Raw genomic sequence first — 26,761 nt, forward strand, 5'->3', positions numbered from 1 at the left:
TACAAACTTGAAAACGAATAACCTACTTCCATAGGATGTGCATACACACAATCTTGGCCATTAGCCAGCTTTAAATAAGGGAGATTGATGACAACACTACATGTCCTGGGAGAGGTGAAATTTCTTTTTAAATGCCTGTTAGCTTGGTTTTACATGTCTGGTTTAATTTCTTGTAAGGATTCTAGGGAACAACAGGGAATGTTGGTCCGATTCCTTTTTGACTGTTCATGCCATACAGGTTAAATAGTCTTTCTCGGATAAATGTGACTAATCAATGGTTACTATAGATGTGGGCATGTAACCTGCAGCAGGTATTTAATTATCTTCTTTGTCCCTAGGGGCCCTGAAGACACCTGTTTTGAATACGGCGTTTTCCCTGCTATTCTAAGCTTCCCTCTTGACTATCCTTTAAGTCCCCCAAAGATGAGGTTCACGTGCGAGATGTTTCATCCAAACAGTAAGTTTAAATCATTGTGGGGTGTTTTTGGTGGTTTAAAAGCTTTCTTTTTAACAGGCAACTGTCATAATAGGACAGCAGGCATTTCTACCAATGGACTCTTCTACACATTTAACCTTAGAACAGCAGTACATGGTGGGAGGTCTCTCATCCAGTGTCCAGTTTTGTTTCATCATGAGACTTGTCTCTTCTCCTTAAACACACTTTCATGCTTTCCTGGTGCAGTAAAGGTGGGCTTGGCTGTGGTACGCAGGAGTATATGCAAGTGTACCAGAACTGAATTCTCTGAGCCTGCCCCACACTGAGTGTCACTGGTGCTATGAGGCTTAAAAAAAGTAAAGATGGGGGAGCCCCTTCTGTGCTGTTCTGTAACTTAAAAAAAAAAAAAAAGTCAGTAATGACTGTTGTTAATAGAAGTTGCCTCCACTGGAGCAGATAATGTTTGTGTCCAGACTTATGCAGAAAAGGCTCAGTTGTCAGTTATATCCAAGCCAGAGGCTTCTTGACATGATCCAACATCTAGCACAGTTCAGAATCTCCCAGTTATTCACTTCAATATTGAGAGAGTCCTTTAGCTTTTTTTAACTTTCCACTGCAATACTGGGAGATTGGTATATTCCAGTTGTATCACCTTTATGAGACTTTTTATGTCAGTGGCTGCTTAAAAATGTCCTGATGAATAAAACCAGCATTTGTGTCTAAAAGCACACATTAAAAACATCACAAAACTCAGCTCTTAAATCTCATGATCTGAACAAATCCATCGCTTTCAGCACAGGATTGCTGTTCTCGATTTATTAAATGAACATGGAAAAGATGTTCAAACTCTTTATTACAGTTCAAATTGATATGGCTTGGATGCATCTTCCAGTTAGGTCAGGGCTATCCAACTGGTAGTGGTTAAATTACAGCTTATTGGTGCCACTTCTCTCTTCCCTCCCCATGCTGGCAGCCAAATTCTAGGTATTGCTGTTCACAACTAAAATCAGTGGCAGGGGAAAGAAGGTGCAGGTAGCAGTGGTATTCACTCCCTGGGTTCTAGAGCTATGTTGACAAGCTACCCTCTTGCTGCCTGGAGGTGTCTCCAGCCTGCATCAAGCCCCACAGTGTGGATCTGGCCCACAGGGTAAAATGAGTTGGACACCCCTGCATTAGGTAATTAACATAATTTCATAGTTTCTAGGGTCAGAAGGGACCTGAGTAGATCATCTAGTCCGACCCTCTGCCATGGCAGGAAAGAGTACTGGGGTCCAATGACCCCAGCAAGTTGTTCATCTAACCTCCTCTTAAACACGCCCAGGGTAGGGGCCAGCACCACTTCTCTTGGAAGCTGGTTCCAGACCCAAGCCGCCCTGACCGTGAAGTAGCGCCTCCTGATGTCTAGCCTAAATCTACCCTCTGCCAGCTTGTGACCATTATTCCTGGTCACTCCTGGCAGTGCTCAGGGGAACAGGGACTTCCCTAGTCCCTGCTGATCCTCCCCTGACTAGTTTGTAACAGGCCACTAGATCCCCCCTCAACTTTCTCTTGTGGAGGCTGAACAGGCTCAGGTCCTGTAGCCTCTCCTCATAAGGCTTGCCCTGCTGCCCCCTGATCATATGAGTGGCCCGCCTCTGGACCCTCTCCTTGTTGTCCACATCCCTCTTGAAGCGCAGCGCCCAGAACTGGACTCAGTATTCCAGCTGCGGCCTGACTAGTGCTGCATAGAGGGGGAGGATCACCTCCTTGGACCTGCTTGAAATGCACCTGTGGATGCATGACAAGGTACGGTTGGCCTTCCTTACTGCCTCTCCACACTGCCGGCCCATGTTCATCTTGGAGTCAATGATGACTCCAAGATCCTTTTCTGCCTCTGACGAGAAGGGAGTTCCCCAACCTGTAGGTACAGTGCCGGTTGTTCCTCCCCAGGTGCATCACTTTGCACTTGTCTGTGTTGAATCCCATCCTATTCTCATCCACCCACCCTTGTAACCTGTCTAGGTCTGACTGTAGCCTATTGCTCCCTTCTAGTGTGCCCACATCCCACCACATCTTAGTGTCATCAGCAAATTTGAACAGGGTGCTTTTTACCCCCTCATCCAAGTCACTGATGAAGATGTTGAACAGTGCAGGCCTGAGGACGGAGCCCTGCAGAACCCCACTGCCCACATCCCTCCAGGTTGAAAATGACCCGTCCACCACCACTCTCTGGGTGCGGCCCTCCAGTCAGTTGGCGACCCAATTGACTGTGTGGGTGTCGACACCACAGTCCCCCAATTTCTTAATGAGAATGGGGTGAAAGACAGTGTCAAAGGCCTTCTGAAAGTCCAGGAAGACTATGTCCACTGCTACCCCTGCATCTAATGATTTGGTTATCTGATCATAGAAGGCCACCAGGTTGGTTTGACAGGACCTGCCACTGATGAACCCGTGTTGGTTGCCCCTAAGCATGAAATCCCCTGCTGGCCCCTCGTGGATGTGTGCCAGCATAATTTTCTCGAACAGCTTGCCTAGGATCAAAGTAAGATTACTGGCCTATAGTTTCCCAGGTCCTCCTCCTTCCCCTTTTTGAAGATGGGAACCACACTGGCCCTCTTCCAGTCCTCTGGCACCACACCAGAGCACCATGAGCGCTCGTAAAGCTGCGCCAGGGGTCCTGCAATGACCTCTGCCAATTTCTTTATTACTCTAGGGTGGAGATCATCCGGACTGGCTGACTTGAATACATCCAGTCCCTCCAGAAGCTCCCTAACTAGTTCCTCACTAACCCTTGGCCCAGGTGTGCCTCCCCTGGGGCCTGAGGGGAGCCCAGCGGGGGGGGAGGGGAGGGGGGGGGCTGTTCCAGTCCCTGCTTGGGAAGATGGAGGCAAAGAAATTGTTAAATATGTGGGCTTTATCATCTGGTGTGACGACCAAGTTTCCTAGCGTGTCCTGCAGGGGTCCCACATTACCCGGAACCTTCTTTTTACCCCCTGTGACTTATCGTCCTTAATCCGGGAAGCTAGTCCCAGTTCCATCTCTGCCTTGGCCTTCCTGACTGCCCCCCTACATCCCCAAACAACTGCAGTATAGTCATCCCTGGTGACCTGGTCCCCTCTTTTCCACTGGGTGTACGCCTCCCTTTTAGCTCGGAGACATTCCCGGATGCTTTTGTGAGCCATGGGGGCTTGTGTGCCCTCCTGCTTCCTTTGATCCTCGTTGGGATTACCTCTCTTTGGGCTTGAAGGATCGTCTCCTTGAGAAGTGACCACTCTCCTTGGATACCTGGCTCCCCTCCCCTCTGGGACCTCAGTGCATCCCTGACTAGTCTCCTTAACTCAGTGAAGTTTGCCCTCCTGAAATCTAGGGTTGCTGACAGCCCTGAAAGGTAACCCCTGCCCCACATATCCTCTCCTACCCATATACAAGATCTGGAATGTCAAACACCTCATTTCCAGCCTAAGATCTAGGTAGCTGTTTAATCCATATTTTGCATCACACCAAGGATCTTGGCAACTCCTGATGACCTGCCTACCCTTCCCTTTCTTGCATGCTCCCCAAGTGCCTTCTCCATATCATTCCCTCCTCATTCCACGGAAGGACCTATCTGACCTTACCCGTCCCTGTCTGATGCTGAGGGATCTCGCACCAGACTCAGTTGATTTCTGTCCAGAACTGCTATTAACACAAAGGACAGTTTGCAGGGGAGTGCTCGCTGAGGTGGTCCCACATGTCCAAATGGCATTATTTTGCAGGTGAGGCCAGACTGACCATCTATAAAGCTGCAGTCTTGCCTCTGAATGTGCTCTGTGTAGTATAGCAACTTTTTTTTTTTCCTCTCCTGCCTATCAGAAATGGTAATCAGCCTTTCTGTTCCTTGTGCTTCTGAAACACTTAGCTGGCCAGTATAACAGGGGCTTTCAACCTTTTTTAGTAAGTGCACCCCCAGCAGCTGGATGCAGAGCGGGGAGGGGGTGGCACATGGCTGGATGCAGGGAGCAGTGGCAGTGAGGGGTGGTAGATGGCAGCAGTGTAGGGGGCGCCACTGCCCTTTCCCTGCCTTGGCCCAGCTCCTGGGAGGCAGCCGTGTGGGTTGGTGGGTGGTGGTGCTTCGTCCCTGCCTGCCCACGCATACCCCCTAGGGCCTTCCCAAGTACCCCCAAGGGTACGCGTACCCCCAGTTGACAACCTCTGCAGTAGGAAATTGCAAAGGAAAAGTGGTGAAATGTGTGGATTCTTTCCTGCCCAGCTAACTTTAACTGGTTTCAATGGCTTGTGATAGTTAGGCTACAGAGTTCAGTGGGCTCTGGCCAAAATGAACTTGGTGAAGTATAAGCTAAAGGGGAATCCTTGTACAGCTGCATGTAGCAACAAAGTGGAAGACCCACTTTCATGCCCGGAATCAGCTTTTCGAGTTTTGTCTGGGCTTTCCTGGGAGTTAGTGGGCAATAAGCTGGATGTGAGCCAACAGTGTCCTTCTTGTGAAGAAGGCTAATGGCATCCTGGGCTGCATCAGTAGGAACGTTACCTGCAGATTGAAGGAAGCAATTCTTCCCTTCTATTTGGCACTAGTGAGGACACACCTCAAGTTTTGATTCCCCCCCCGCACTACAGAAAGGATGTAGACAAATTGGAGAGTGTCCAGTGGAGAGTAGTGAAAATGTTTTGGGGGCTGAGGCACATGCCATGTGAGGAGAGGCTGAGGGAACTGGGCTTATTTAGTCTAGAGGAGAGAAGACCGAGGGGGGACTTAATAGCAGCCTTCACCTCCTTGGAGGGGTGGAGTTGGACTTTTCTCGGTGGTGGCGGATAACAGAACAAGGAGCAGTGGGCTCCTGTTGTAGCAAGGGAGGTTTAGTTTGGATGTTATGAAGAACTTTCTCACTAGGAGGGTGTTAAAGCCCTGGAACAGGTTACTTAGAGAGTAGGTGGACTTTCCATCCTTGGAAGTTTTTGAGACCCGGCTAGAGACAGCCTTGACTGGGATGATCTAGTTGGGGCTGGTCCTGCTCTGAAAAGGGGTTGGACTAGATGTGACCTCCTGAAGTCCCTTCCAACCCTGATTGTTTATGATTTTCTTAATTGACCTTTAGTAAGGAAAACAATGTTGAAAAGCAGGTACTCTATTGAACACGTTAAGTGTCTTCTGCACAGTTTCCTTATTACAACCCGCATTCCCATTTTGCATGGGAGGAGCATTGATTCAGCCTGCATTGTCATCTCATCTCCCAGCCATGGGTAAGCCAGCCCCAGTCCCCAGCTCTGGACTGTGGGAAAGGGTTTAAACGTAGTAATTAACAGCCCTTATCACTTGCAGAGTGCTTTACCAATTCCAGGCCAGGACAGCTAATTGGATGGAGAGTTCTTGAGATAAGCCTTGCTATTTTCAGCCCTCCTTCCTTGGGGGTGTAGAAAATGGTTGGCTACATAAAATAATTAAAAGTACTAGGGTAAAGTTCTAATGTCTAATAATACTTTTTATGCCACTCACTCTTGAATGAAACCACCTGGCTCGAACAGCCTGACAAACTCCTTTCTGTCAGAGCGCACATTTAACCTTCTCTTTAATCCCCACAGGGCCTGTGCAGGGAAGCAGCCCGTTCCCTGGGGAGGAGACTTAACTGGTGGAGGCATTTGCAGAAAGAGACCTGAATTCTTAAATAATGGCAAATGCCCTTCGTTACACATGTGCAGTGCCTGCTCTAACGCAGCTTAACATTAAGCAAACATGCCCACAAGGGAATCGTTCTTCAGTCATAATTCACTAAAGTCCAAATGAAGCTGAGTTTCTTGGGTTGCTTCAACAGTAATATGACTTAAATTAATTCCTTCTAATAAACACCCAAACCTAGTAAAATGTCTGATTACTTGTGCAATTTGTAAGTATAGGCATACCTCGGAGATATTGCGGGTTCGGTTCCAGACCACCGCAATAAAGCGAGTCACATGAATTTTTTGGTTTCCCAGTGCATATAAAAGTTATGTTTACACTATACTGTAGTCTGTTAAGTGTGCGATAGCATTATGTCTAAAAAAACAATGTACATACCTTAATTAAAAAATACTTTATTGCTAAAAAAATGCGAAGTGAGCAAATGCTGTTGGAAAAATGGCGCCGATAGACTTGCTTGAGGCAGGGTTGCCACAGACCTTCAGTTGGTAAAAAACCGCAATATCTGCGAAGCGCAATAAAGCGAAGCGCAATAAAACGAGGTATGCCTGTACATAGGTCAGGTATCCAGGTTGTAGCCATATTGGTCTAGAGGAAAAAGCAATCAGTGTTCATGGTAGAGGGTGATATCTTTTATTAGACCAACAAGATTTTTGTGAAAAAATGTCTTTAATTGCAAGCTTTCAGTGCCTGATGAAAGGTGTTTGTGCCTGGAGAAAAGATTGTAAAAGTTCTCCTATGTAGAAATAAAAGTTCATTTCTGGGTAGAACTTTCATTTCTACCCAGGAGCACTTTTACAATCTCTTCTCTGATGCCTGACGAAGGGTGTTTGTGCCCGAAAGCTTGCAATTAAAGGTGGTTTTTTTTTTTGCAAAAATCTTGTTGGTCTAATAAAAGAGATCACCCTCTACCATGAGCCCTTATTGTAAGTACATGAGCACTCTCTTTTTACTTCAGTCAGACTACTTGCTGAAGGTTATATACATGCTTTAAGTGCTTTGCTGGACCAGGGACTCAAGGATTGTACTCTAGAACTATATTCATTCATGCAAACAAGTTCCGGCAGTCCTCTCATATTACCATATGCCATCAAATGCTCTCTGGTCTTGTGTTTGTTTTCCTTTTTCCTCTCAAGAGTACCAGTTGCCTTCTGACAATACATACCCTGTTAACTTACGCTGGTTTTTGAAACTGGTGAATTTAGTGAAAATGAGTTTCCATTGAATGTTTTGGGCTCTGTGCTGTTTTCCCAAGAAGTGCAAAAGTGCAAACCATGACCTTGCATCTAATTTTATTTTGGATCCTAGTTGGGCATGGCCAGTTACTAGAGGAAGGTATTAGCATGTACAGAACTTGAGATTTTCAAGTACACCAGGTGACTTAACTGCATGTTGCTTATGCAAGAATCCCTGTAAGGCAGGGGTTGGCGACCTTTTACTAACATGGGCTGCAGCTTGTGTCCTGGTTGGTACCCTGGGCCACTCTAGGATGGTGAGCAGAGGTTGCAGTGAGGAAGAGCACCCTTCCAAGTACGTTTGATCAGCCAGTTAGTGAATCAAACGCTGGAGATCAGTGCATGCTTAGTAAAATGTGTACTGGATCCAATCCCTTTGTGGGACAGATCCAGCTGGGAAGCCGTAAATTGTTGACCCCTGCTTTGAAGGTAGAAAACCCAAAATTTTAGCTTGGCACTGACTAGTAGATTTCTCAAGTTCTCCTGCTGGGTAGTTGGATGGAGAAGACCAGCAGGGTGCTGTGGTGATGAGCGTAATTTAATACCTTCATCCATGGTCTGGAACAAGAGATCATGTTAATGAGATCTGTGGCTGACAATTTAGAAGAGGTGATAAGGACAGAGCAGTAATAATCCAAGTTGGCAGAGAAGCTAGAGACATGAACAGAAAGTGAAGTGAAGTGCAGGTTAGTTTGGAAAACTGCAGTAAATCTCTGGAGATTGTGGAGTCCAGATGGTTCAGTCCTTGGAAATAAGTGATGCTGAAGCATGCTTGGCTTTAATTGACTGCCCTGCCTCAATATGCCAGAGTGGTGCATACAATCAGTGTTTTAAGGCCTGCCTACATGACCTGGGTTCTAACATCTCAGGGTGTGAAACTTGTTCTGCTGCCTTCTGAAAGAAGTGCATCCCTGTTGAATTTTGGGGCAGTCCAGGGAGACAGGCTTGGTGAGGTGTTGTCTATATGAATAATTGCTGTGCTGAGATGCCAGATGCTTCCTCCATGATGAGCTTCATCCCCTCTGCTCCCTCTGCAGTTTACCCAGACGGGCGAGTTTGTATCTCCATTCTTCATGCCCCTGGGGATGACCCTATGGGGTACGAGAGCAGCGCTGAACGGTGGAGCCCAGTGCAGAGTGTGGAGAAGATCCTCTTGTCAGTAGTCAGCATGTTGGCAGGTAAGGAGTGCTGCTGCATGTAGTAGGGATAGCACCTTTTAATTCCTTCTTTTGCTGAGTGGGCAAGCAAAGGTGTCCTAAGCCTTGCTGTACAGGAGCAAAAGCTCTTGGTGCCATAATAGTGGTCTGCCCCATTTTTAAGGTACTGGTATATGAAGCACTAACAATAACCAGACTTGATTAGCACCCTGTCTGGAGTCCTTGATTAGCACCCTGTCTGGGGCAATGGTGCCTCAGGCTTGCAAGAGGGTGAATTGTGCAGGGTTAGGGCTGGAAGAACTTTAAAGCCCTAGGTTTGGTAAGTAACTCACCTGTCTTTTTGTCTCTCATTTCAGAACCCAACGATGAAAGCGGAGCTAACGTAGATGCCTCCAAAATGTGGCGGGAAGACAGGGAACAGTTCAACAAAATTGCCAAGCAGATTGTGCAGAAGTCACTTGGACTTTAAACATGCACACGCATGCACACATGAGAGACTGCAGTGTTTTGTATTTCTTCAGCTGACAGCAGTGCTCAGAGCTGGTACCAAAAAGGCAAATTTTTGCAAGATCATCGGCCTCACTTTTTTTCCTTAATCTCTTTTACCTCCTGTCCTTGTCCCCGTCCCCCTCTCGCCGCCCCTCCTAACTAAACTCAAGTATATAGGAAAGAGGTTTTATTAGAATAAAAAAGGAATTAGCCCTGTTGCAGAGGCTGTTCAACGCTACCTCACTCTGTAATGTCTCCAAGCTTTCAATGCAAAAGCATGAATTTCTTGAGCCGAATTGAATCATATGTAGCTTGCCACACTCTGTCCCTGAGTGTCTCATGAAGAACACAAGCAATTGTACATTTTTGATCAGTGAAGTAGGTTTGTATTTTCTCCTGAGTTTCAGTGATTCAGAACAAAGGTTAGTGAGAGCATACTAATGGTGGGGAGGTGGTCAGGGCATTCATCTCATAGGGATCTCACTCTGCCCAATCTGCTACCAGTAGCCCTTTGAGAAAAGAAGTGTGCTGTTTCTGAGGTCACCGGCTTCAAGAATTAAGTATGAATGTCTGTGTGACTAACATTTTACCCCTAAAATATTTGAAGAGCATGATTCATTTTTAAGCTCATGATATCATATGGAAAACCAGACACACGCTCTGTGTTAAAAGCCAGAGTTCAAGAAAGGTTAGAACTATAGGAGAGGCTATAAACCAAGAATGCAGTCGGGTTTTAATGTAGGTAGTGACTTTCATTTTTTCTCAGCCAAGGCCACTCAAATTCTAGGTAGTAATTATTATCTGTGGCTGGTGCTCCTGCATCTGGGTGTCTAGAAAAGCCTAGTGTTTTTGTATCTCACTGCTCGTCTAAATAGAGCTTTTGAATTGGCTTTCACTTAGAAGAAATCCTAAGGACTGTTGTATTGCTCCTGAGTTGTACTTCCAGTTTCAGTCAGAGGTACAAAACCAAACTCCTGACTCCCCTGAAACCTTGTGATCACTATGTCCTCTTTGGTACTACCATGTTGAAGCCTGAGGGGTAGATCTTTTATGTTTGGCAGGTCCTGTGAAAGTGTGCTCAGCTGGTCCTGCTGGTGAAGTGAAGCATTTCCATGGTATTGTGAGATGTGAAATCCCGTTCTCCCACCAGTGGATATCAAAAACCTATCGACCCTGACCTGAATCTTTCCCTCCTGCTCAGATTATTTATCTTCAAGTGAATACATGAAATATGACCTTTTGACAGGAAATTAGAATAATCGTTAAATTATCAGGAGTTGCTGTTTCTTGATGCTTAACTTCTTTTGCATACTTAAGTCAGTATTGGCGATGATCTGTATCCTCCTTTGTTAGGGCATGGAAAGAGGTATTTTGCTGAAGAATGCTCTACCAATCCATGCTTGTGTGCAGGGGTTGTGCAGGGCAATGGACTGCAAGGTCTGTTCAAATTTCTGATAAAGACATTCAGTCTTTTAAAGTGCGGGTTCAGTGCCCCTTGCGGTGCTCATATTTTACCTCTTGTCTAGGTCTGAAACTTCGCTAGGCACTGCATCAGCAATAATGTACACGTCTATTGGAATTGCATTTCCTTGATCCTAAGCAGGCTAAGTTTGGGTAGAGGTTTGTGTCTCTGAAAGAAAAGAACCAATAACTCAAATGGCTGAAATAACTACATGGGGGAGAAAGTTTTGTTGAAGTGAAATCGTGTGTATGTGTCTATATAAATGCCTATTATATATAAATGTCTATGTAATGCTGTCATCTTAGTGCCTGGTGGCTTGCAGTTCATATTGCATATGCATGTGCTGCATGTCACTGTTGTCATCTTTCTCTGTCATAGAAGGGAGTCTGGACTGGGATAATTTGTTGGGTTTACCATCACAATAGGGAATAGTACCTGTAAGAAGAAATCTAATTTTGGGGATAGGGAAATGATGGAATAGTATTGTACCTTCCTAGTATTTGAAACCATATGGAAAAATGTAGCTCTTATATGCAGAGTGGAGGCATTTTGTGCATTAGCTAGAGTACAGCTCATATGAGGTGCAATAGATGTTTACGGAGATAGCTTCATGAAGGAGGGTGCTACATGCCTGATTCCATGAGGATTGTGATCAGTCAAGGAAGAGACCTGTCAGAACTAGTCTCTTTTTAAAAACAAGGTATTTTTATTCGTGTATACTCAAAGACTTGTTATCCTTACTTTACGGTGGAATTTAATCTGCATATTGAAAATAAAGTGATTTATATTTTCCCCTTTCATAAAAGTATAGAAAGATATTTCTTCAAGTTTCCTTTGTTCAGTGGTTCAGAGTACATCCAAGGTTAATATGCGCCAGACGTGGGAAGGAAGAAAGATGTGCATCTTCAGGTAAAGCCACAAGTGAGATCCGGAAAGCTGCAAAAAGATGTAGGAATTGCCAGAGTGAGTATGGCTCGAAGTAGGTCAAGCCCAGTGTTTTGTCACCAACAGCAATGAGCATCAGCTCCTTCAGAAGATCTAAGAATCCCACATTAGGCAGATGTGGGATAAGTGTGTCCCCATCTCTCCCCCCACTCCCCTCCAAAAGAAGGGCTTGGCTTTATCTCTGAGCTAGGGATCAAATCAGACCCTTCCCCATGAGATGTTATGTCATTCACAATTTTTGCCCGAATCTGTTGTTAAGACTCCAGAAAGAGCTATTAGGTGCTGAGGTCCCACTGCAAGTCAAGGGATTTGAACATCAGCTTCTATTTTGGGCTCCTAGAAATCTCCATCTTTCCCCCCGAACTTCTGCCATCTAAAAATGAAGCTAGACTTGCTAGTTGGCACAGAAAATGCTGCCGTTAAATAAACTTACTTTTTGAAGGCAGAGCAGAACTGCTAAATCAAAATAGTAAAATTTACTTAATTTAGTAGTAAAAATACATGATTTATCAACACAACAGCTTTTAGCGACCTTTTAAAATCTAAATGGAAGGTAAACTCTCAACAATTGGTTTGTAAGACTGGTTCTCCTTATTCAAAGTGATCTCACTTAGGGCTCCTTTACACTTGAAAGTCAGTCCAGAATAAAAGAGTACATGAATTTAAAGCACAGTAATGTAGGTAACTGTATGTGTGGAGACTCTATTTCTAGAATGAAAGCATCCACACATGGAGTTCTTTCCCTGAATAGGTATTCAAGTATTGCATGTCTTGACAAGACTTAATTGCATTTATTCACATTTCTATGTTTATGGTATGGCTAAAAATGACAAAGTATCATATCTACTTTGTGTAGGTAGACAATTTATTCTTCAAAACATTTAAACTTTATTAAAAAATTGAAACCAAACACTGTAGTCAGCATTTTCATGCTTTTCACTAGCTGAAAATAAAACTAGACCAGCAGCTTAGAAAATAACCTTAATATGGACTAGTTGCAAATAAAAAATAAAACTTGTTCTTTAAAATATCACAAATGAATCGAATACTCGACGCACTTCATCCTGAAAAATCAGGGCCTTGTACAAAGTGATTTCATGGAAGAGTAATTTGGCCATTACCAAAAATGCCTTGAATGTAATGCTGCAGCCTTTCTGTGCTAGCAATTTGATATCCCGGGGAGTTTTTTTAGGGTTTTGTAAAGTTGGTCATAGTTTATAAAGCTGTTGGGTGTTTCACTGGGAGGAGAAAGCTAAGAGTATTCATGTTAGCAAGTTCTGTGACACTAGCCCCTAGCAACATTTCTGATCTGTTTGCTTTTTTCCATAACCTTAAACAATTACAATAAAACAGTTCCTTGGGAGTATTAGAACTCAACAGGTGTCATACAGAGATACATGCATGTGAATAATTTTTTAATATTTAATAATTTCCCTCTCTTGGATGGATTATGGTTAAACTGTTACAAAGCCTAGAGCAAGCTGTTGAAAAAGATGCTATCAGCCTCTCTCTTAAAAGTCTTTTCCGCCCTTCCCCTCTTTGGCAACAGAGCCAGAGTCAGAACACACACAGTGGGAAACGAGACATAAATTATTTGGGGCTTTTTTTGCAAATGTTTCTTTGAAAGCAGTAACTGCAGTAGTAAAAGAGTTGGAAGCACATTAAGCGGCCGCACTCAAGGGCAGAGCAGGCTCGGGGATTCTCACCAGCTCCTCTTGCTTGGACTGGTTCTGGTTTCTCAAACAGTGCTGTGAGTTGAAGGGAGAGGCCTATAAAATGAAGCAGGTTCATTAGCTGTAACCTCTTGCGTGAACAGGAGCTGCATCAGTTGTAAGATTTCCTCCCATTGTAAAAGACCCCAGTAAGGATGGAAACAAGGGTGGAAACGGATGTTGCCAAACTGAGGCAGATCAACTGTGATGAAACAACTCCTCAGGATACATCTCTCAAGCCGGGAAAGCCTGATGTTCCCCATTTAAGGAGATGCAACTGGGAGATCCCAGGGGTACCTCTCTGTAAGTGGAGAAACCTGGGCTTTCCCCATTTACTGAGATGTCCTGAGAGAGACAGGGTGTGTCTGTAAGAGGGGAGACCCAGGCAAGTGCTTTAGGGGCGGGCTTCAGGTATCCAATTCTGCCCAGAAATTCCTGGGGTGCACAGGACGGGGCCTCAAACCTCTACAGCACCTTTCCAGGGCAGCTGAAAAGTGCGGGCCAGTCTGGCTGTTGAGGCTGTTCTGCCACTGAGCAGACAGGCATCCACTGCAATAGAGCGACACAATCACCTTTGTGGTGCCCACAAATTTTGGGTATTTGTGGCATAGCAAGGGTATGGATGTCTGTTTGCTTTGTCTTTGTACCTCCATAAAAATGTTAATGGCAGCACAAAGGTGAGGAATGACGATGCCTGTCTGTTTCCACCTAAGGAGCCTACATCACCCAAGAATTGGAAAGCAGAGAAGGTGACCTGGGTTTCTGGTTTTGGATGCCTTGGGCCTGAACTTTGGCACATACACAGGTGGCTTGAAGTGCTGCTCACGTTTGCGCCTTACTGAGCCCAGTGGAAGCTGCTGCCTCCTTTTTAAGGGCTGACTATTGATTCGATTTGAATCCAAGTGATTAAAAGATATGACTTCAATCGAGGCTCCCTACTGGCTGATTTTAAATAATTTGATCTTAATCTTTCTTTGCATCTTCACTTCTTAGTTATTTTGTCACAGGACAGTTGATTCTCTTTAGGAACCCACAGAACATGGATTTGCTGAATGTATTTTTATGCTAAATTTGGCACTTCTGTTTTTCTGAAACAGGAAAATATGGTCTGGCTACACACATTTAAACAGCGATACAGCTTGGCATAAACTTATTTTGGATTTTTAATGTTCACATTCTTATATTGGGAAGCAGTGAACGATGCATTCTTTACTGGATCATATCTTTTTCCATGGGAAAGAAGTATTGTGCTGTCTTTGGGATAGAAATTGACCCTCAATTTCAAAATGCGCAAAACCAGTGTTTTAATAATGTGTTTCACCTGAATAAAAATTACACTTTATGCACTCTGGATAAATAAGGACAAATGAGATCATCTGAACATGTTTTGTATTTAAAGCTGATTTATTAAGACAAGGACGAGTGATCTACAATTAATGGATCAAATCAATTCTTTCAAGGTCCCTTTCAGTGTTCTAGAACTAGTAGCTTTAGACTGGAAGAGGAAAATGAGCTTTCCTACTTTTTCAACACTCAGTTTCTCAGCTTTGAATGAACTTGTCACTGAACTGAACCAATAAAAGACATTCTCTGAAAGAGAGAGACATCATTTCTTTTGACAGTAGCAGCATGTTCTGCAGTTGACTTAACATGTCATCAAACAGATCTCAGCTGCTTAGGTAGAGACTTCCCCCTGTTCAGGGGTTTGACTTTTTACAGAAAGTCCGTAGTAAATATTTCTAATCTTAAACTATTTTAATGGCATGCAGCAACATGGAGTTTTAACATAGGTTGTTGTGATTACAGATTTAAGTAAGCTTATTTTTAAAAGGAAAAAGTATTTAAATCAAGGACCAGATTTGAATTTAAAATCTGGTTTCAAGTAAGGTTCAATTTATTCCTTTGGTTTTAGGTGCTGGACAGGGTAGCTCTTTGCTGAATGATTGTAAAGGATGGGTCCTGACTTCGTTGCATCAGCCCCATAACCTGATGTTTTTTGAGAGACCGCCTCCTTGTTCACCTTTTTCAAGCGCAAATCTGTTCCCTCTGTGGATTGGGACTATTTTTTGTTAGGCATTTGTTTTAGGCACTGTACAGCCCAGTTTCAGTGATTCAAATGATATCTCATTTCAGCTGGATTGGCAGATGACCAGTCTAGTTTGCAAGTGGTCCTATCAAACAGCAAGGAAACACTCCTACCTCCTGCTATTAGGCCTTGGGCATTATGTGGCTCTGTTATTCTACAAAACTACTAATCTGAGGATCCTCTATAGCTTCTTACATGGGACTTGACCTCTAGGAGACTTGGGAAGGAAGACAAGTGAAAAGCCAGAACCTGGGGTGTTGAATGATGCAATTAGGAGAGCCTTTCTAGGCCATAGAGTCCAGCCCTGTATGATCACAGGCCACCAAGCAACAAACATCTGGAGCTGCAAAGCACCTGCATCCCATGGAAGAGGCCTGTGTCCTAGTGAAGCTGCTCAGCTGGGGTGTGAGAAGGAAGACCAGGATCACTATAGGTCTCTCCCCAGCTGGAGAGTGGAAGTGCATCTGAGCAGCTGTGGCTGGGAGGAAGAGGTCTGTCTGGGTTAGGATTAGGAGTGCAAGAAACATCAGATCATCTCTCTTCCTTGGAAGCCCTTGTCCTGCTGGGTGAGTAACTGATTTTGCACTGATGCCTGAAAGCTGGGAGGCAAAGGCACCCATCCCTTGCTGAGAACTGCTTAAAGCCAAGGGCTCTCTGCTTGCCAGCGGGGCCTCAAGTATGTGTGTATGTGGTGTCAGGATGTTAATTCTAACTAGCTTGAGTTATGAACTTGCCTGCCTGCTCCTCGGCCTCTCCCCTGGCCCTTTCCTACTGGCTTTGCCGGACTGAGATCACTCGTTAGGATCTCATCAATGCCATCATTGCCCCATCCTAGGGGGATGTTGGGCCAGGTGAAGGGAGACTGACAGTAACACCCTTCCTCTCCCCTGCCCTGTTTTACTAATCCTAGCATGAAGCCCTCCCCAGGGTGCATACTCTCCACCTGGCTTCTGTGTCCTCATCCCAGTTTTCTTGTCCTGCTTTTCCTTGCCAGCAACCCCAGAGATACTGGGGGCTCCCTGCCTGCTTCTCCTCACTCCCAGCTGCTGTGTTTTTGGAAAGAATATGACATCTGCTTTCTTTTTACTGCCTCTTGTATAGCCCCTCGCACAGTGGACACCTGGCTTGTGGCTGGGGTTCTCAGGCTTTACTGCAGGGGGCACATCTGGGAGCTTTATAAAGAATGGCCTTGCACTGAGAACATTGAAGAAGCCGATGCAGTTACACAGTTAAATAATGCAACAACTTTGGGACTGTTGTCATCTGGTCACTGATGTTCCACAGAGCAGTAACCAGTCTCAGCCATGAAGAGCGACTCCATGCTTGCTCTCATGATGCTCTGTATGCATGCCCATTTCCTACCTGTTCTGAAATAGGCCTTTGCTGTCCTTCAAGTGAGCTAGCTGTATGCATCAGATGTCTGTGTGAGTGTGATTTAAGCATGGCAATCCAGAACTGGAGCTGTACTCTCCAGCTAGGTGGGCATCAAGGCTGGGGCCCATGGAAGTAAAGTTGGAAGCACATGATTTTGGCATGTGAGCATGCTCTTTTGAAGTTCTGCTCTGTTTTCTCTCCTTTTCAAATCTGCCTGGCTGTTCTGCTCCTATAAAAGCAGATTATTACATGAAAAGGAAGTGCTTCCTTGGATTTTGGCTTTCTATTTACACATTTGTGAATAGAGCCCAATATTCTTCTAGGTCAATGGTTTTCAAGCTTTTTAACTCAATGGCCCTTACTCTTAGATGCAAGAGCCCCTCATAAAATGCTAGCTCTGAGCTTTCACTCAATTTTTGAGTATAGAAAAATACCAGAGTAATTTTCTGAAAGACCATAGAAAGACCACAGCAGGTCAGAGTGTTTTTTGCCACTATGAATTCCTATTAGAAATCTCCTGAGTTTTGTCTTTCCTGCTTAGTGCAGGGGGACCAGACCCGATGAACTTGTGAGGTCCCTCTATGAATCTTTGTGATATTGTGTTTGTGCACCTAACAGTGCTAGTATTGCAAACCCTCCCTCAGCATCCTAAAAAGCATACTGCTGAACCCTGGTTGCGAATCACTGCTGTAAGCATTTGCCATTGCAAATTATTCATGAAATATTGGCATCTTTTTCCATGTGTGAATAGTTCACAAGTAGTTCATTGTAAATGCAGGATGCCTGTCTCTAGATAATCCCCATTACACTCACATGCCTGCCTGGAGTTGTCTTGAAACACATACATTATTTATGCCTCCCTTGAGGACCTTCTACTTTCCAGCCCACAAGGTCCTTGGCATCAGTAAGCATGAAGCAGGCCCACAGTGTTCATACTTAACAATCCCTACCTATGTAAGTTATACGCTTTTTAAAAAGGCTCAGTTAGGCTCCGGAGCGGTGAGAGACGCGTGGGTGAAGCCTGCTGCGCCCCCGCTCCCCCGAAGCCCCCCAGACACCCTCTCAGCAGCCGCGGAGCCCCCTGCCGACCCCCAGCACTGCCGGAGGTAAGCGGGCTCGTGGTGGGAAGGGGTTAACTCCTCGCTCCCTGGGAGGAGGCCGCTGCCTGGTGCTGGGCTGGGTCAAGCCCGGCTAAACTGGCCAGTTGTGGCCTTGGCTCCACCACGATCTGCTGGCTGGGAAACTGGCTCCGTAGTCGGACCCAGAGGGTTGTAATCGATGGCAGTCACTCGTCGTGGTGCCCTGTGACCAGTGGGGTCCCTCAAGGCTCTGTCCTGGGACCCATCCTGTTCAACATCTTCATTAATGATGTGGACATTGGAGTCCGGAGTGGACTGGCCGAGTTCGCCAATGACACCAAACTTTGGGGCAAAGCATCCACGCCAGAAGATAGGTGGGTGATCCAGGCTGACCTGGACAAGCTCAGCAAATGGGCGGACGAGAACCTGATGGTGTTTAACACTGAAAAATGCAAGGTTCTCCACCTTGGGAGGAAAAACCTGCAGCATCCTTATAGGCTTGGCAGTGCTACGTTGGCTAGCACAACAGAAGAAAGAAACTGGGGGTCATCATTGACCACAAGATGAACATGAGCCTGCAATGCGATGCTGCGGCTAGTAAAGCGACCAAAACGCTGGCTTGCATCCATAGATGCTTCACGAGCAAATCCCAGGACGTCATTCTCCCCTTGTACTCGGCCTTGGTGAAGCCGCAGCTGGAGTACTGCATCCAGTTTTGGGCTTCACAGTTCAAAAAGGATGTGGAGAAGCTTGAGAGAGTCTAGAGGAGAGCCACGGGCATGATCAGAGGTCAGGAAAACAGATCTTACGATGACAGGCTGAGAGCCATGGGACTCTTTAGCCTGGAAAAGCGTAGGCTCAGGGGTGATCTGATGGCCACCTACAAGTTTATCAGGGGTGACCACCAGGATCTGGGGGAACGTTTGTTCACCAGAGCGCCCCAAGGGATGATGAGGTCGAACAGTCACAAACTCCTGCAAGACCGTTTCAGGCTGGACGTAAGGAAGAATTTCTTTACTGTCCGAGCCCCCAAGGTCTGGAACAGTCTGCCAGCGGAGGTGGTTCAAGCACCTACATTGAACACCTTCAAGAGTAAATTGGATGCTTATCTTGCTGGGATCCTATGACCCCAGCTGACTTCCTGCCCTTTGGGCAGGGGGCTGGACTCGATGATCTCCCGAGGTCCCTTCCAGCCCTAATGTCTATGAAAGCTATGAAATTTATTTCTGTCTCCTGATCAGATGACCTACATGATAACATTCAAAGATTACAGATGAATATGCACTTTGGAGCAGGCTTTGGGTAAATATTCCAGTGCTTGTACTTTAAACAAGTTTTCCCCAAGTGTTTATGCTGATAAAGATCAGATTTCTTTTTTCACCAAAAGCAAGTAAGAAAGGATTAGGAACATGATCCACCTGCAAGTCAGAGGCACTGATGGAATTAGGTTCCTACTTTATCTTCCTCCTCAAATTTAGTTCTGTATTACCATTCTTTCTGTTGCCCAAAAAAGAGGAGTCACAAGAGGAGTATGAGAAGCCACTGAGGATGGTTCCTTATCCCATAGCAGAAAAATAGAAATACAGGCAGTTCTAGACTTGCAATGTTTCGAGTTACAACGTTTCGCACTTACAAGATTTATAAGTTAACACCATTTCAAATTTCTGACATCAGTTTCAACTTTATAACACTTGATCTGATGCAATGCCACACCCGTGAACAAATTCGCTGCATCGCCCATCTCCATGGAGAACATCTGTCCAAACTTCCTTGGACGCTTTCTTTAAGAAAGCAGACAAGACTCCAGGAAAAACCTGCAGGCAAGACTCCTGAGAAGACTCCAGCCAAGAACCCTTCAAAAAGTCCAACAAAGCCACCTCAAAGAAGTCCTTCCAAATCAATATGATTGCTATTTTACAATATAAATACATTAATGTAGCTATATTACTCATCTATAGTTGATTCAGTACAAAATTCTGGGGTATTTTTGGTGAAAATAGGGTATCGGGCCTTGGTTCAGGAGCCAACCCCCATTTATAACATTGTTTCTTATGAGAAAATTGGTTCCAAGTTACGTTTCCACTTAATTGGTTCCTGAAAACCACACTTTATGTCATAAGACCAAGGACTGCCTGTATCTGTGTGTTGTACCATAACCGTTGAACTGTAGTGTGTAACTGTGTAAGTCAGTAAGTGGTGTGCTGTAATGGACTGACACCATCGGCAGAGCTAGGGTTGTGTCTGCATCTTTTCCAAGCACTCAGCTCTGCACCCTTAATATTCACTTAATGTGAACGGCTTTCCAAGCCTTGTTTGAAAGGACAGTGCCTGTTATCTCTCACTGTTTGTCTCACCCCTGACATAGCACTCCCCCCCTGCACCCTGGGTACTCACTGCGTTGAGGTCTGAAGACTGTTCTGTTTGCATGTTAACAGCTGTGCTGTGGTCAAAGCATTGCCTTTCTGGGCACTACTCATCTTAGTCAACCTGGCGTGGAGCTTCTCCTTGTTGAGACAATTGTTTTAAAAAGTGCACACCGAACACCACACAGTAAGATTTTGACACCATCACCCCAACAAATCACAACCAATTCTTCACCCAAACCCCATGAGGCACTGCTGTCCAGCAAGGGCTGTTTCCCTGCCAACTTTCACCTCTGCCTCCATCTGTGACAAAGCTTCAAAAAAGCAGGCAGGAAGGTTCATTTGACAGTGGGAAGGTGCATCTTCTGCATGCTTTCTTCTGAAAAGTCCTCGGTAGAACCCTTCTCTTCAAGTTCAGAGAAAAACCCCAGAGCGTTTCTGGCACAGCCCAGCAATGGGAAATTTCATTCCAAAAGAGAACAAACTGGGGAAGTTCCCAGAAATTGGGAACAAAGACTACAGTCTTGTGGACAGTCTTAGCTCAGATTGCAACTCACCTGCTGGCTAAAGCAAGGCCACATACAATAAACACCAAGCCAGATTCTGACACGGATGCTTGATCCTGGGAATGAAGGGGGATGGGGACACAATACTTTCTCCTTACAGAATTTATCATCTTGTATGAAACAAAAATCCTGGGGGTAAACTTGAGTTAAAGCCAGCAGCATCAGTGCATTTTGTGACAATGGCCACCAGGTGGTGGCCAAAGCTTGTTCCTCATTGCTGAGAAATGGTCTTGGAAAGGAGGAACAGCTCCTGGATGTTACTGAGTCAGTCTGAGGTGAAGCATATGGGGATGTGGAAGCTGTGGGAGGGTGCAAGCAGGACTAGTGGGTCTGAGTGAGAGCAGATCCCATGGCATAATCTGAGCAGAGGCATCCATCAATGATAGTGAAGACTTGTGAAGCTGCAGGCAGTCTACTGCAGGGGAAGCCTGGGCACAGGGAGGAGCTGGGATGGGTTGGGGAGGCCAGGCCATGGTAACTGGCTTGAAAGAGTTCAATTAAAATAGTAAACTAGAGTGTGGCAGGGTGTGGCAAGGCAGTTGGTGTGACAGTATGGGGACGAGATCCAGCCTGGCAGCAACAGGCTGGTTCTGGAAACCAGGGTCCACACACGCCTGGGTGTTGGCTCTGGACTCACTCCCCCACCACTTTGGTGCAGGGCTTGGGGAGCTGTTGAAGCCCTTGCTCAAAGCGCCACCCCAGCCTGGGAGAGTTGTGTTGGGTAATGAAAGGCAGCGCCCTGTTCCCAGGCCCCAGCCCCAGTCTGCAGGACAGGGTCAGCTGCTGGGACCAGCAGAATGATGAAGTTGCAGTCTTTCATAGCAAATCCCAGGGTAGGTGGCTTTGCATTTCTATTAGAAAATGTTACCATGCTGCCACTGCATCGCACACACACGGATGCATCAGCACAAACCTTGAGTAACAGCAGTGCAGTTGGGTGAGTTGTTCCAGATTGACACCACTTTATGGCAAGATCAAAAAAACAGCCTGTAGATTTCCAGAGAAGCCACAGGCTTCATCCTGTGCGTCTTGATGCCCATGGCAGGTACCATGTGAGCCACATGAGCTGCCCATGAGGAAGGAGAGCAGCCAGTTAAATCATGTGAACAGCACTGGTCATTCCCCAATTCTCACTGATTTCCTTGTGGAATTTATTTGCTCAGTGGTGGGGAGTGGGGGAGGATGGGGACCAGCCTGCTCTCAGCTGTTCACACTTCATTAATGCTCTTTATGTGGTTACTGAGCCTCTGCTCAACAATTCCCACCTCATTAAGGCTGTTGCCTCCTTACCCAGAGGACTTGCTTCTAATAGCGGCCTTGATGCTGACGGGACCTAGCCAGCTTCAGTGTTACTAAGGGGTGGAGGTGAGCTAGCATTAACCACCTGCCCTGCATGTCAGGCAGTTTTCTGCCTGTCACCTGTTTAAACAGCAAGGTGAAAGTCACCACATATTTTATAAGCAGGGAGCCAACACACACAAAAGGGAAGTGACTTGCCCAAGGTCACCCATTCATGCATGTGGCCAAGACACAAGATAAACTCAGATCTTGAGTACCTGGTCTGTACCTGGGCCCCCAACCTGGCCCTTGCTCCCTGCTCGGCCTGGTAAGCTTCCCAGTGCTACAAGCAACCATCCTGGGGGCATGGAAATGTCCCTCTTGTGCCACTTCAACCTTGCATGTTCACTTGGATATAGGCACCCAGGAGGGGTGTTGGGTTGGGAGCACCCACACCCACTCATCCACTCTTTATGATGACATGACCAAACACTTCTGTTCACCTGAGGTTTCTTCAATTGACTTCATCCCTGTGGCCATTCACACGTGTACAGTGGACTGAAGCACATACCCTACACTAACCCAATGATATACTATTACTGTTAATTATATGTATTAGTATCCTTGTAACAGGCGACCCTTGTCATTTACTGGGGGAGAGCTATAAAGCCAGACCCCCTTAAGGGAAGGGCTATTTTGGCCTGGGCAGAGGAAGCTGGCACTAACAAGCAGCCCCTATGCTCTGGCTGGCAGGAAAGGGCCGGCTCAGAGGGTAAATAGGCTTGTCCTCGAGCTGGAGGGCAGTGGAGCCCTGATCACAGAGGCAGATGCAGCCTGAGTGGATGCTGCAAGTAGCCCCAGAAGGGGAGTGACTTTTGTTGCTGTTTTCCCTTTTTGCTTCTGGGTGGTTTAAGCAGCTGGCCTGTGGGGCAAAGCCGGGAGTAAAAGCTGTGTCCATCACCCTAAGCAGGGGAAGTCCCTTTAGTCAGGATCTTTTCCTTATTGTTTTGTAATGGACACCCCAAGGCCTGGCAGTGACTGTGAGGGCAGGTGGCATTGCTGTGCAGGTGCCATACAGCGCCCAGTTGAAGATGAGGGGGTCACACTCTGAGAACGAGAAAGGGAGCAAGGGGATTTAAGCCCTTTTAGGCAGGGCAGAGAGCCAGAGCCCGAGCCCTACTGTGGAGTCTGATTCCCAGCTGTGCTGCTGCTACCGGAGAGCTGAGGCCAGACTGAGTGGGGCCAGGGCCAAAGGGAGCAGCTATTGCAGATCAGGCCCTGGCTAAGAGGGTCAGGGCCTGGACAGGGCCAAAGAGAAGCCAAGTGGTGCAAATAAAACTCCTCCTTCAAGGCTCTGGACATATCCTGATTAATTAAATCCCTCAAGACATGTCATGTCATGGCCATCATAGAGGACAGTCTGGTTTTCTGCAACTCTGTCCTCTGTCAATATGAAACCTAATGCCTTTGTGTCCTCTATTTTTCTCTTTAGGGTAAGCAGGGGGATGTTATAGAGGCTTTGAAGGCCCATAGGTTGCATTTAAATAGCCTCATCAGCAGGGATCCTGGTTTTCTCTGATAAGAAAAAAATTCTCAATTTTTGGGTTAAAAAATGTAACCCGAAATCCACATTTTTCTGTGATTAAAATGAAATGTCACTAATACATACATACATATATAAAAATGAAACTGTACTCTGTGTGTGTGTGTATTAGTGATACACACACACACACACAGTGTGGTTTCATATATACACACAGAGTGCTGTTTCATTTTGATCATGGAAAATTGTGGATTTTGGGTTGTTTTTTTTAACCTGAAATTGGGGATTTTACCAGAGAAAGCCAGGATGCTTGCTCATTGGCCAAAACCAACCCTTTACTGCCACTCAGCTTGAGGGGAAAAAAGAACAGTGTTTCTCTAGGTTACAACCACAGGGGCAAGGGCTGTACTGTGGTAGGCCTGGGGGAAGGAGGAGTTTTGAGAGCACCAGAAAAATGCCTGTCATTTTTTTAACTGAATTATTTAGCACTCTGCCATCAGCTGAAGGACACTAGCTTCTCTCCCAAGGGCCAGCTCCTTGTTGAGCCTCAGAAGTGTAGCTTTGGCCCATTTTCAAGCCCAGAGTTGTGAATAAACCTGCCTCAGCTCATGGGATAGAGACTATTATGCTAAATGCCCCTGCTGCCACCAGTGGTTATAATGCAACGGTGGATATTATGTGCTTAAATGTATTTGAACTGTGGAAAACACATCCAACTTGGGGTTTCCTTTAACATTGGAAGATGAGAAATGCTGTGCGTTGGCACAGATCTACTGATGCTGCTTTTGTTCTGGTTTGTACAGTGGTCTGTATGAGCAGGGCCTGGTCTGTTATGGAGGCTCCTAGTTGCCAATCGTATAGGATGTTTAAGAGGATGGTGATGAATTGAAGAGGGGAGAAGAGGAGCGGGGTAGGATCCGGTGCTTGGCGGGTCTGCGCTGCCCCAGCTGGGAGGCCAACCTGTCCCTCGTGCCCCACCTGCTCAGCTGCCCCACAGCAGAGCCGGAGTGCCCTGTTGCTCAGGTTGGGGAATCCAAAGTTGCTGAACGTGAGGTTGCCAATGTTGTTTCCATTGGATGCAGGACTTGGCATCCTTAACCAGACTGGCCTGATGCGCTGTGCCAGCTCAGTCGGATGATTACCCTCGTGCATTCAGGCAAAGGGATACTGTGGGGGCCTCACTCCTGCTGCAGCCCCCAGGATGCTTCTGGTACAGCAGCATTGGCACCTGATGCACACAGGTATGGGGGCCTGTGTGAAGGCGAGGCCATGGGGAAAAAGCCTGCTACGTGGGAGGTGGCTGGCTGGCAGGAGCACAGCTGGACCTAAGCCAAGCCTGACTTAAGTCCCTAGAAGTGAATGAACCATGTTTCCCTCAGTCTCCCCCGCCTTTGTTAAAACAGCAGCTAATAGCAGGGAACATCCTGTAGGAGTCCTATATATGGGAGCCACCTGGCAGGCATCCCTTTGAAAATCCCCTCAAGAGACAGAATGCAAATGCCAATAATTGCAGTGCTGAAGGATATATAAATGTGGGGAGATCTGGTATTGAGGCACCCACAATGTAAAGCATCTACAAAAAAATTATGGGCCATTTACCTGCCAAAGCATATATCATAGCATGGGTGACAGGCACTTCGTTTCAGCTCTGCTTTGGTTGAAATAGTTACAGGCCCTGGCCAAGATCCAGACAGGAATGGTGGCAGCAGGGATAACTGGCTGTCCTCTCCGCCTGGCTGGCTGGCATCTAAGCAGGTTGACCATACGGAGGCATTTACAGCTGTGACGGGCTGGCTGGTAGTGACTTAGCCCAGGGGTTTTGAAAGGGTAAAAGACTTGGAGGACTTTTCTCACTAATCGGGCCCCAGAGACTCACCCTCCGTGTCCCCTGATTGGCCCCTTGGGTCACCTGGAGGGGGATAAAAGGGGCAGCACGGCTGACTCAGGAGAGACCAGCGAGGGACCACAGGGAAGGAGCTTCAAAGAGCTGGCAAGAGCTGGGCCAGTGGGGCAGGAGCAGTTGCCCCAGAAGCACCTGAAGGAGTGGGATTTGCAGGCACTAGTTGGACCCTCAGCAGCGCAGCATACGGCCGGCACGAGAGGCTCCCCGCTGGGCTCCAGGATCCCCTGGGAGAGGCTGCAGCCAGCAGGAGAGGCTCCCCAGCTCCAGCGAGGGTCTGAGCAGTGACCTGAGAGGTCCCCAGCTCTGCTTGCAGCTCCTCCAATCAGAGGCCAGGCAGCTCAACATGAAGCTGGGGCTCCAGGAAGGTCAAGACCCCTGGCAGCTTGCAGTAGCACCAGCACTGGTGACTGGAGCCTCTGCCCCCCACATGGGAGACCTGAGTTCAAGTCCCAGCTGGGGTGGGTGAAGTAACAGGGAGAAGTTCTTGTTGCAGTGGAAAGGGGCCATTGTGTTTTCCCCCGCTCCAGGTACCTAGGTCCTATATTCCTTGTCATTTGACGTTTTGTATTTTGTGCCTTTTATATGTCACCAACCCGTATTGTTTGTTCTGCTGTTTGTGTTTTACGTTTTGGGTTAACCCTCTTTTGTCAACTGGATGAATATGTCTATGATTGTAAATGTCTAACCTTTGTTGAATCCTGCCCCCTTGGGGCATTGTAGTGTCCCCTATACCTCCTGGTTCATACTGGTTATGTTCCCAGTACTGTTCTCTCATTAAAAGGTATATGGTTAAGTCCCCATCGGCAGTCTGGCTCTGCTCTGTAAGGGGAGGAGAGTCCCTACACCTCCCACAGCGCTTGAGCACCTGCTTTGATCCCTTCAATTGGAGAGGGGGTACCTCTTGGAGTACCACCCAGGTTGCACAGCCATTCTGGCATTGGTGACCCTACACAGCCAGTGGCAGAGGTGGAGACTGAGTCTGCTTGCTGGAGGAGCAGGCTGCTTTTCCATGTCACCCTGTTCTCAGCCTCTGATGAGGGAATCCATTGAGGCAGCACATTCATCCAGGTAGGTCCACTCTGCCTGTCCCTCTTCTGGCATAGCTGGTTTGTAGGGGAAAGACATTCTTCCCCAGGAACAATTTTGACAAAAGCAAAAGGATTCTTCAGTTTTGTTTAATTGTTTTTTAATTGGTTAAAGCAAATTCAAACAAGAAATGAGGAGTCCTTTCTACAGGACTCCTGTACGACTCTGTTTCTAATCATACAGTTAAAATGGGCGTTAAGCCCTCAGAACAAACCGCTAAGGGAAATGGTGGCTTTTCTTTCCTCTTGCTGCCTTCGGATCCAGAGACTGGACATATGCCTTGCTGGAGGATCTGCTTCAGCCAACACAAGTTATGCAGCACCACATGTGAGTGAGTGATTTCTCTTCTTTCTTAACCCCCTGTAGGTCAGAGTAGATGGTCTTCTGGCCTCTTCTG

At 46.4% G+C, this 26,761-nt stretch overlaps 1 protein-coding gene across 2 annotated transcripts in view; it reads left to right on the top strand.

Annotated features, from left to right (window-relative positions):
* The window catches only part of UBE2G2 (ubiquitin conjugating enzyme E2 G2), a 34,086-nt gene extending 23,358 nt beyond the window's left edge, over positions 1 to 10,728 (top strand). For both annotated transcript variants that reach the window (XM_090053183.1, XM_090053182.1), the window contains 3 exons: positions 339 to 457; positions 8,359 to 8,499; positions 8,835 to 10,728. In XM_090053183.1, coding sequence (XP_089909309.1) covers positions 424 to 457; positions 8,359 to 8,499; positions 8,835 to 8,947 — 288 coding nt within the window. In that variant the 5' untranslated portion in view covers positions 339 to 423 and the 3' untranslated portion in view covers positions 8,948 to 10,728. The remainder of the gene's footprint in view (positions 1 to 338; positions 458 to 8,358; positions 8,500 to 8,834) is intronic.
* The last annotated feature ends 16,033 nt before the right edge of the window (positions 10,729 to 26,761 follow it).

The sequence above is a fragment of the Crocodylus siamensis genome, chromosome 6 (assembly GCF_052110815.1).
Source record: "Crocodylus siamensis isolate JL-2025a chromosome 6, ASM5211081v1, whole genome shotgun sequence".
Classification (NCBI taxonomy): domain Eukaryota; kingdom Metazoa; phylum Chordata; order Crocodylia; family Crocodylidae; genus Crocodylus; species Crocodylus siamensis.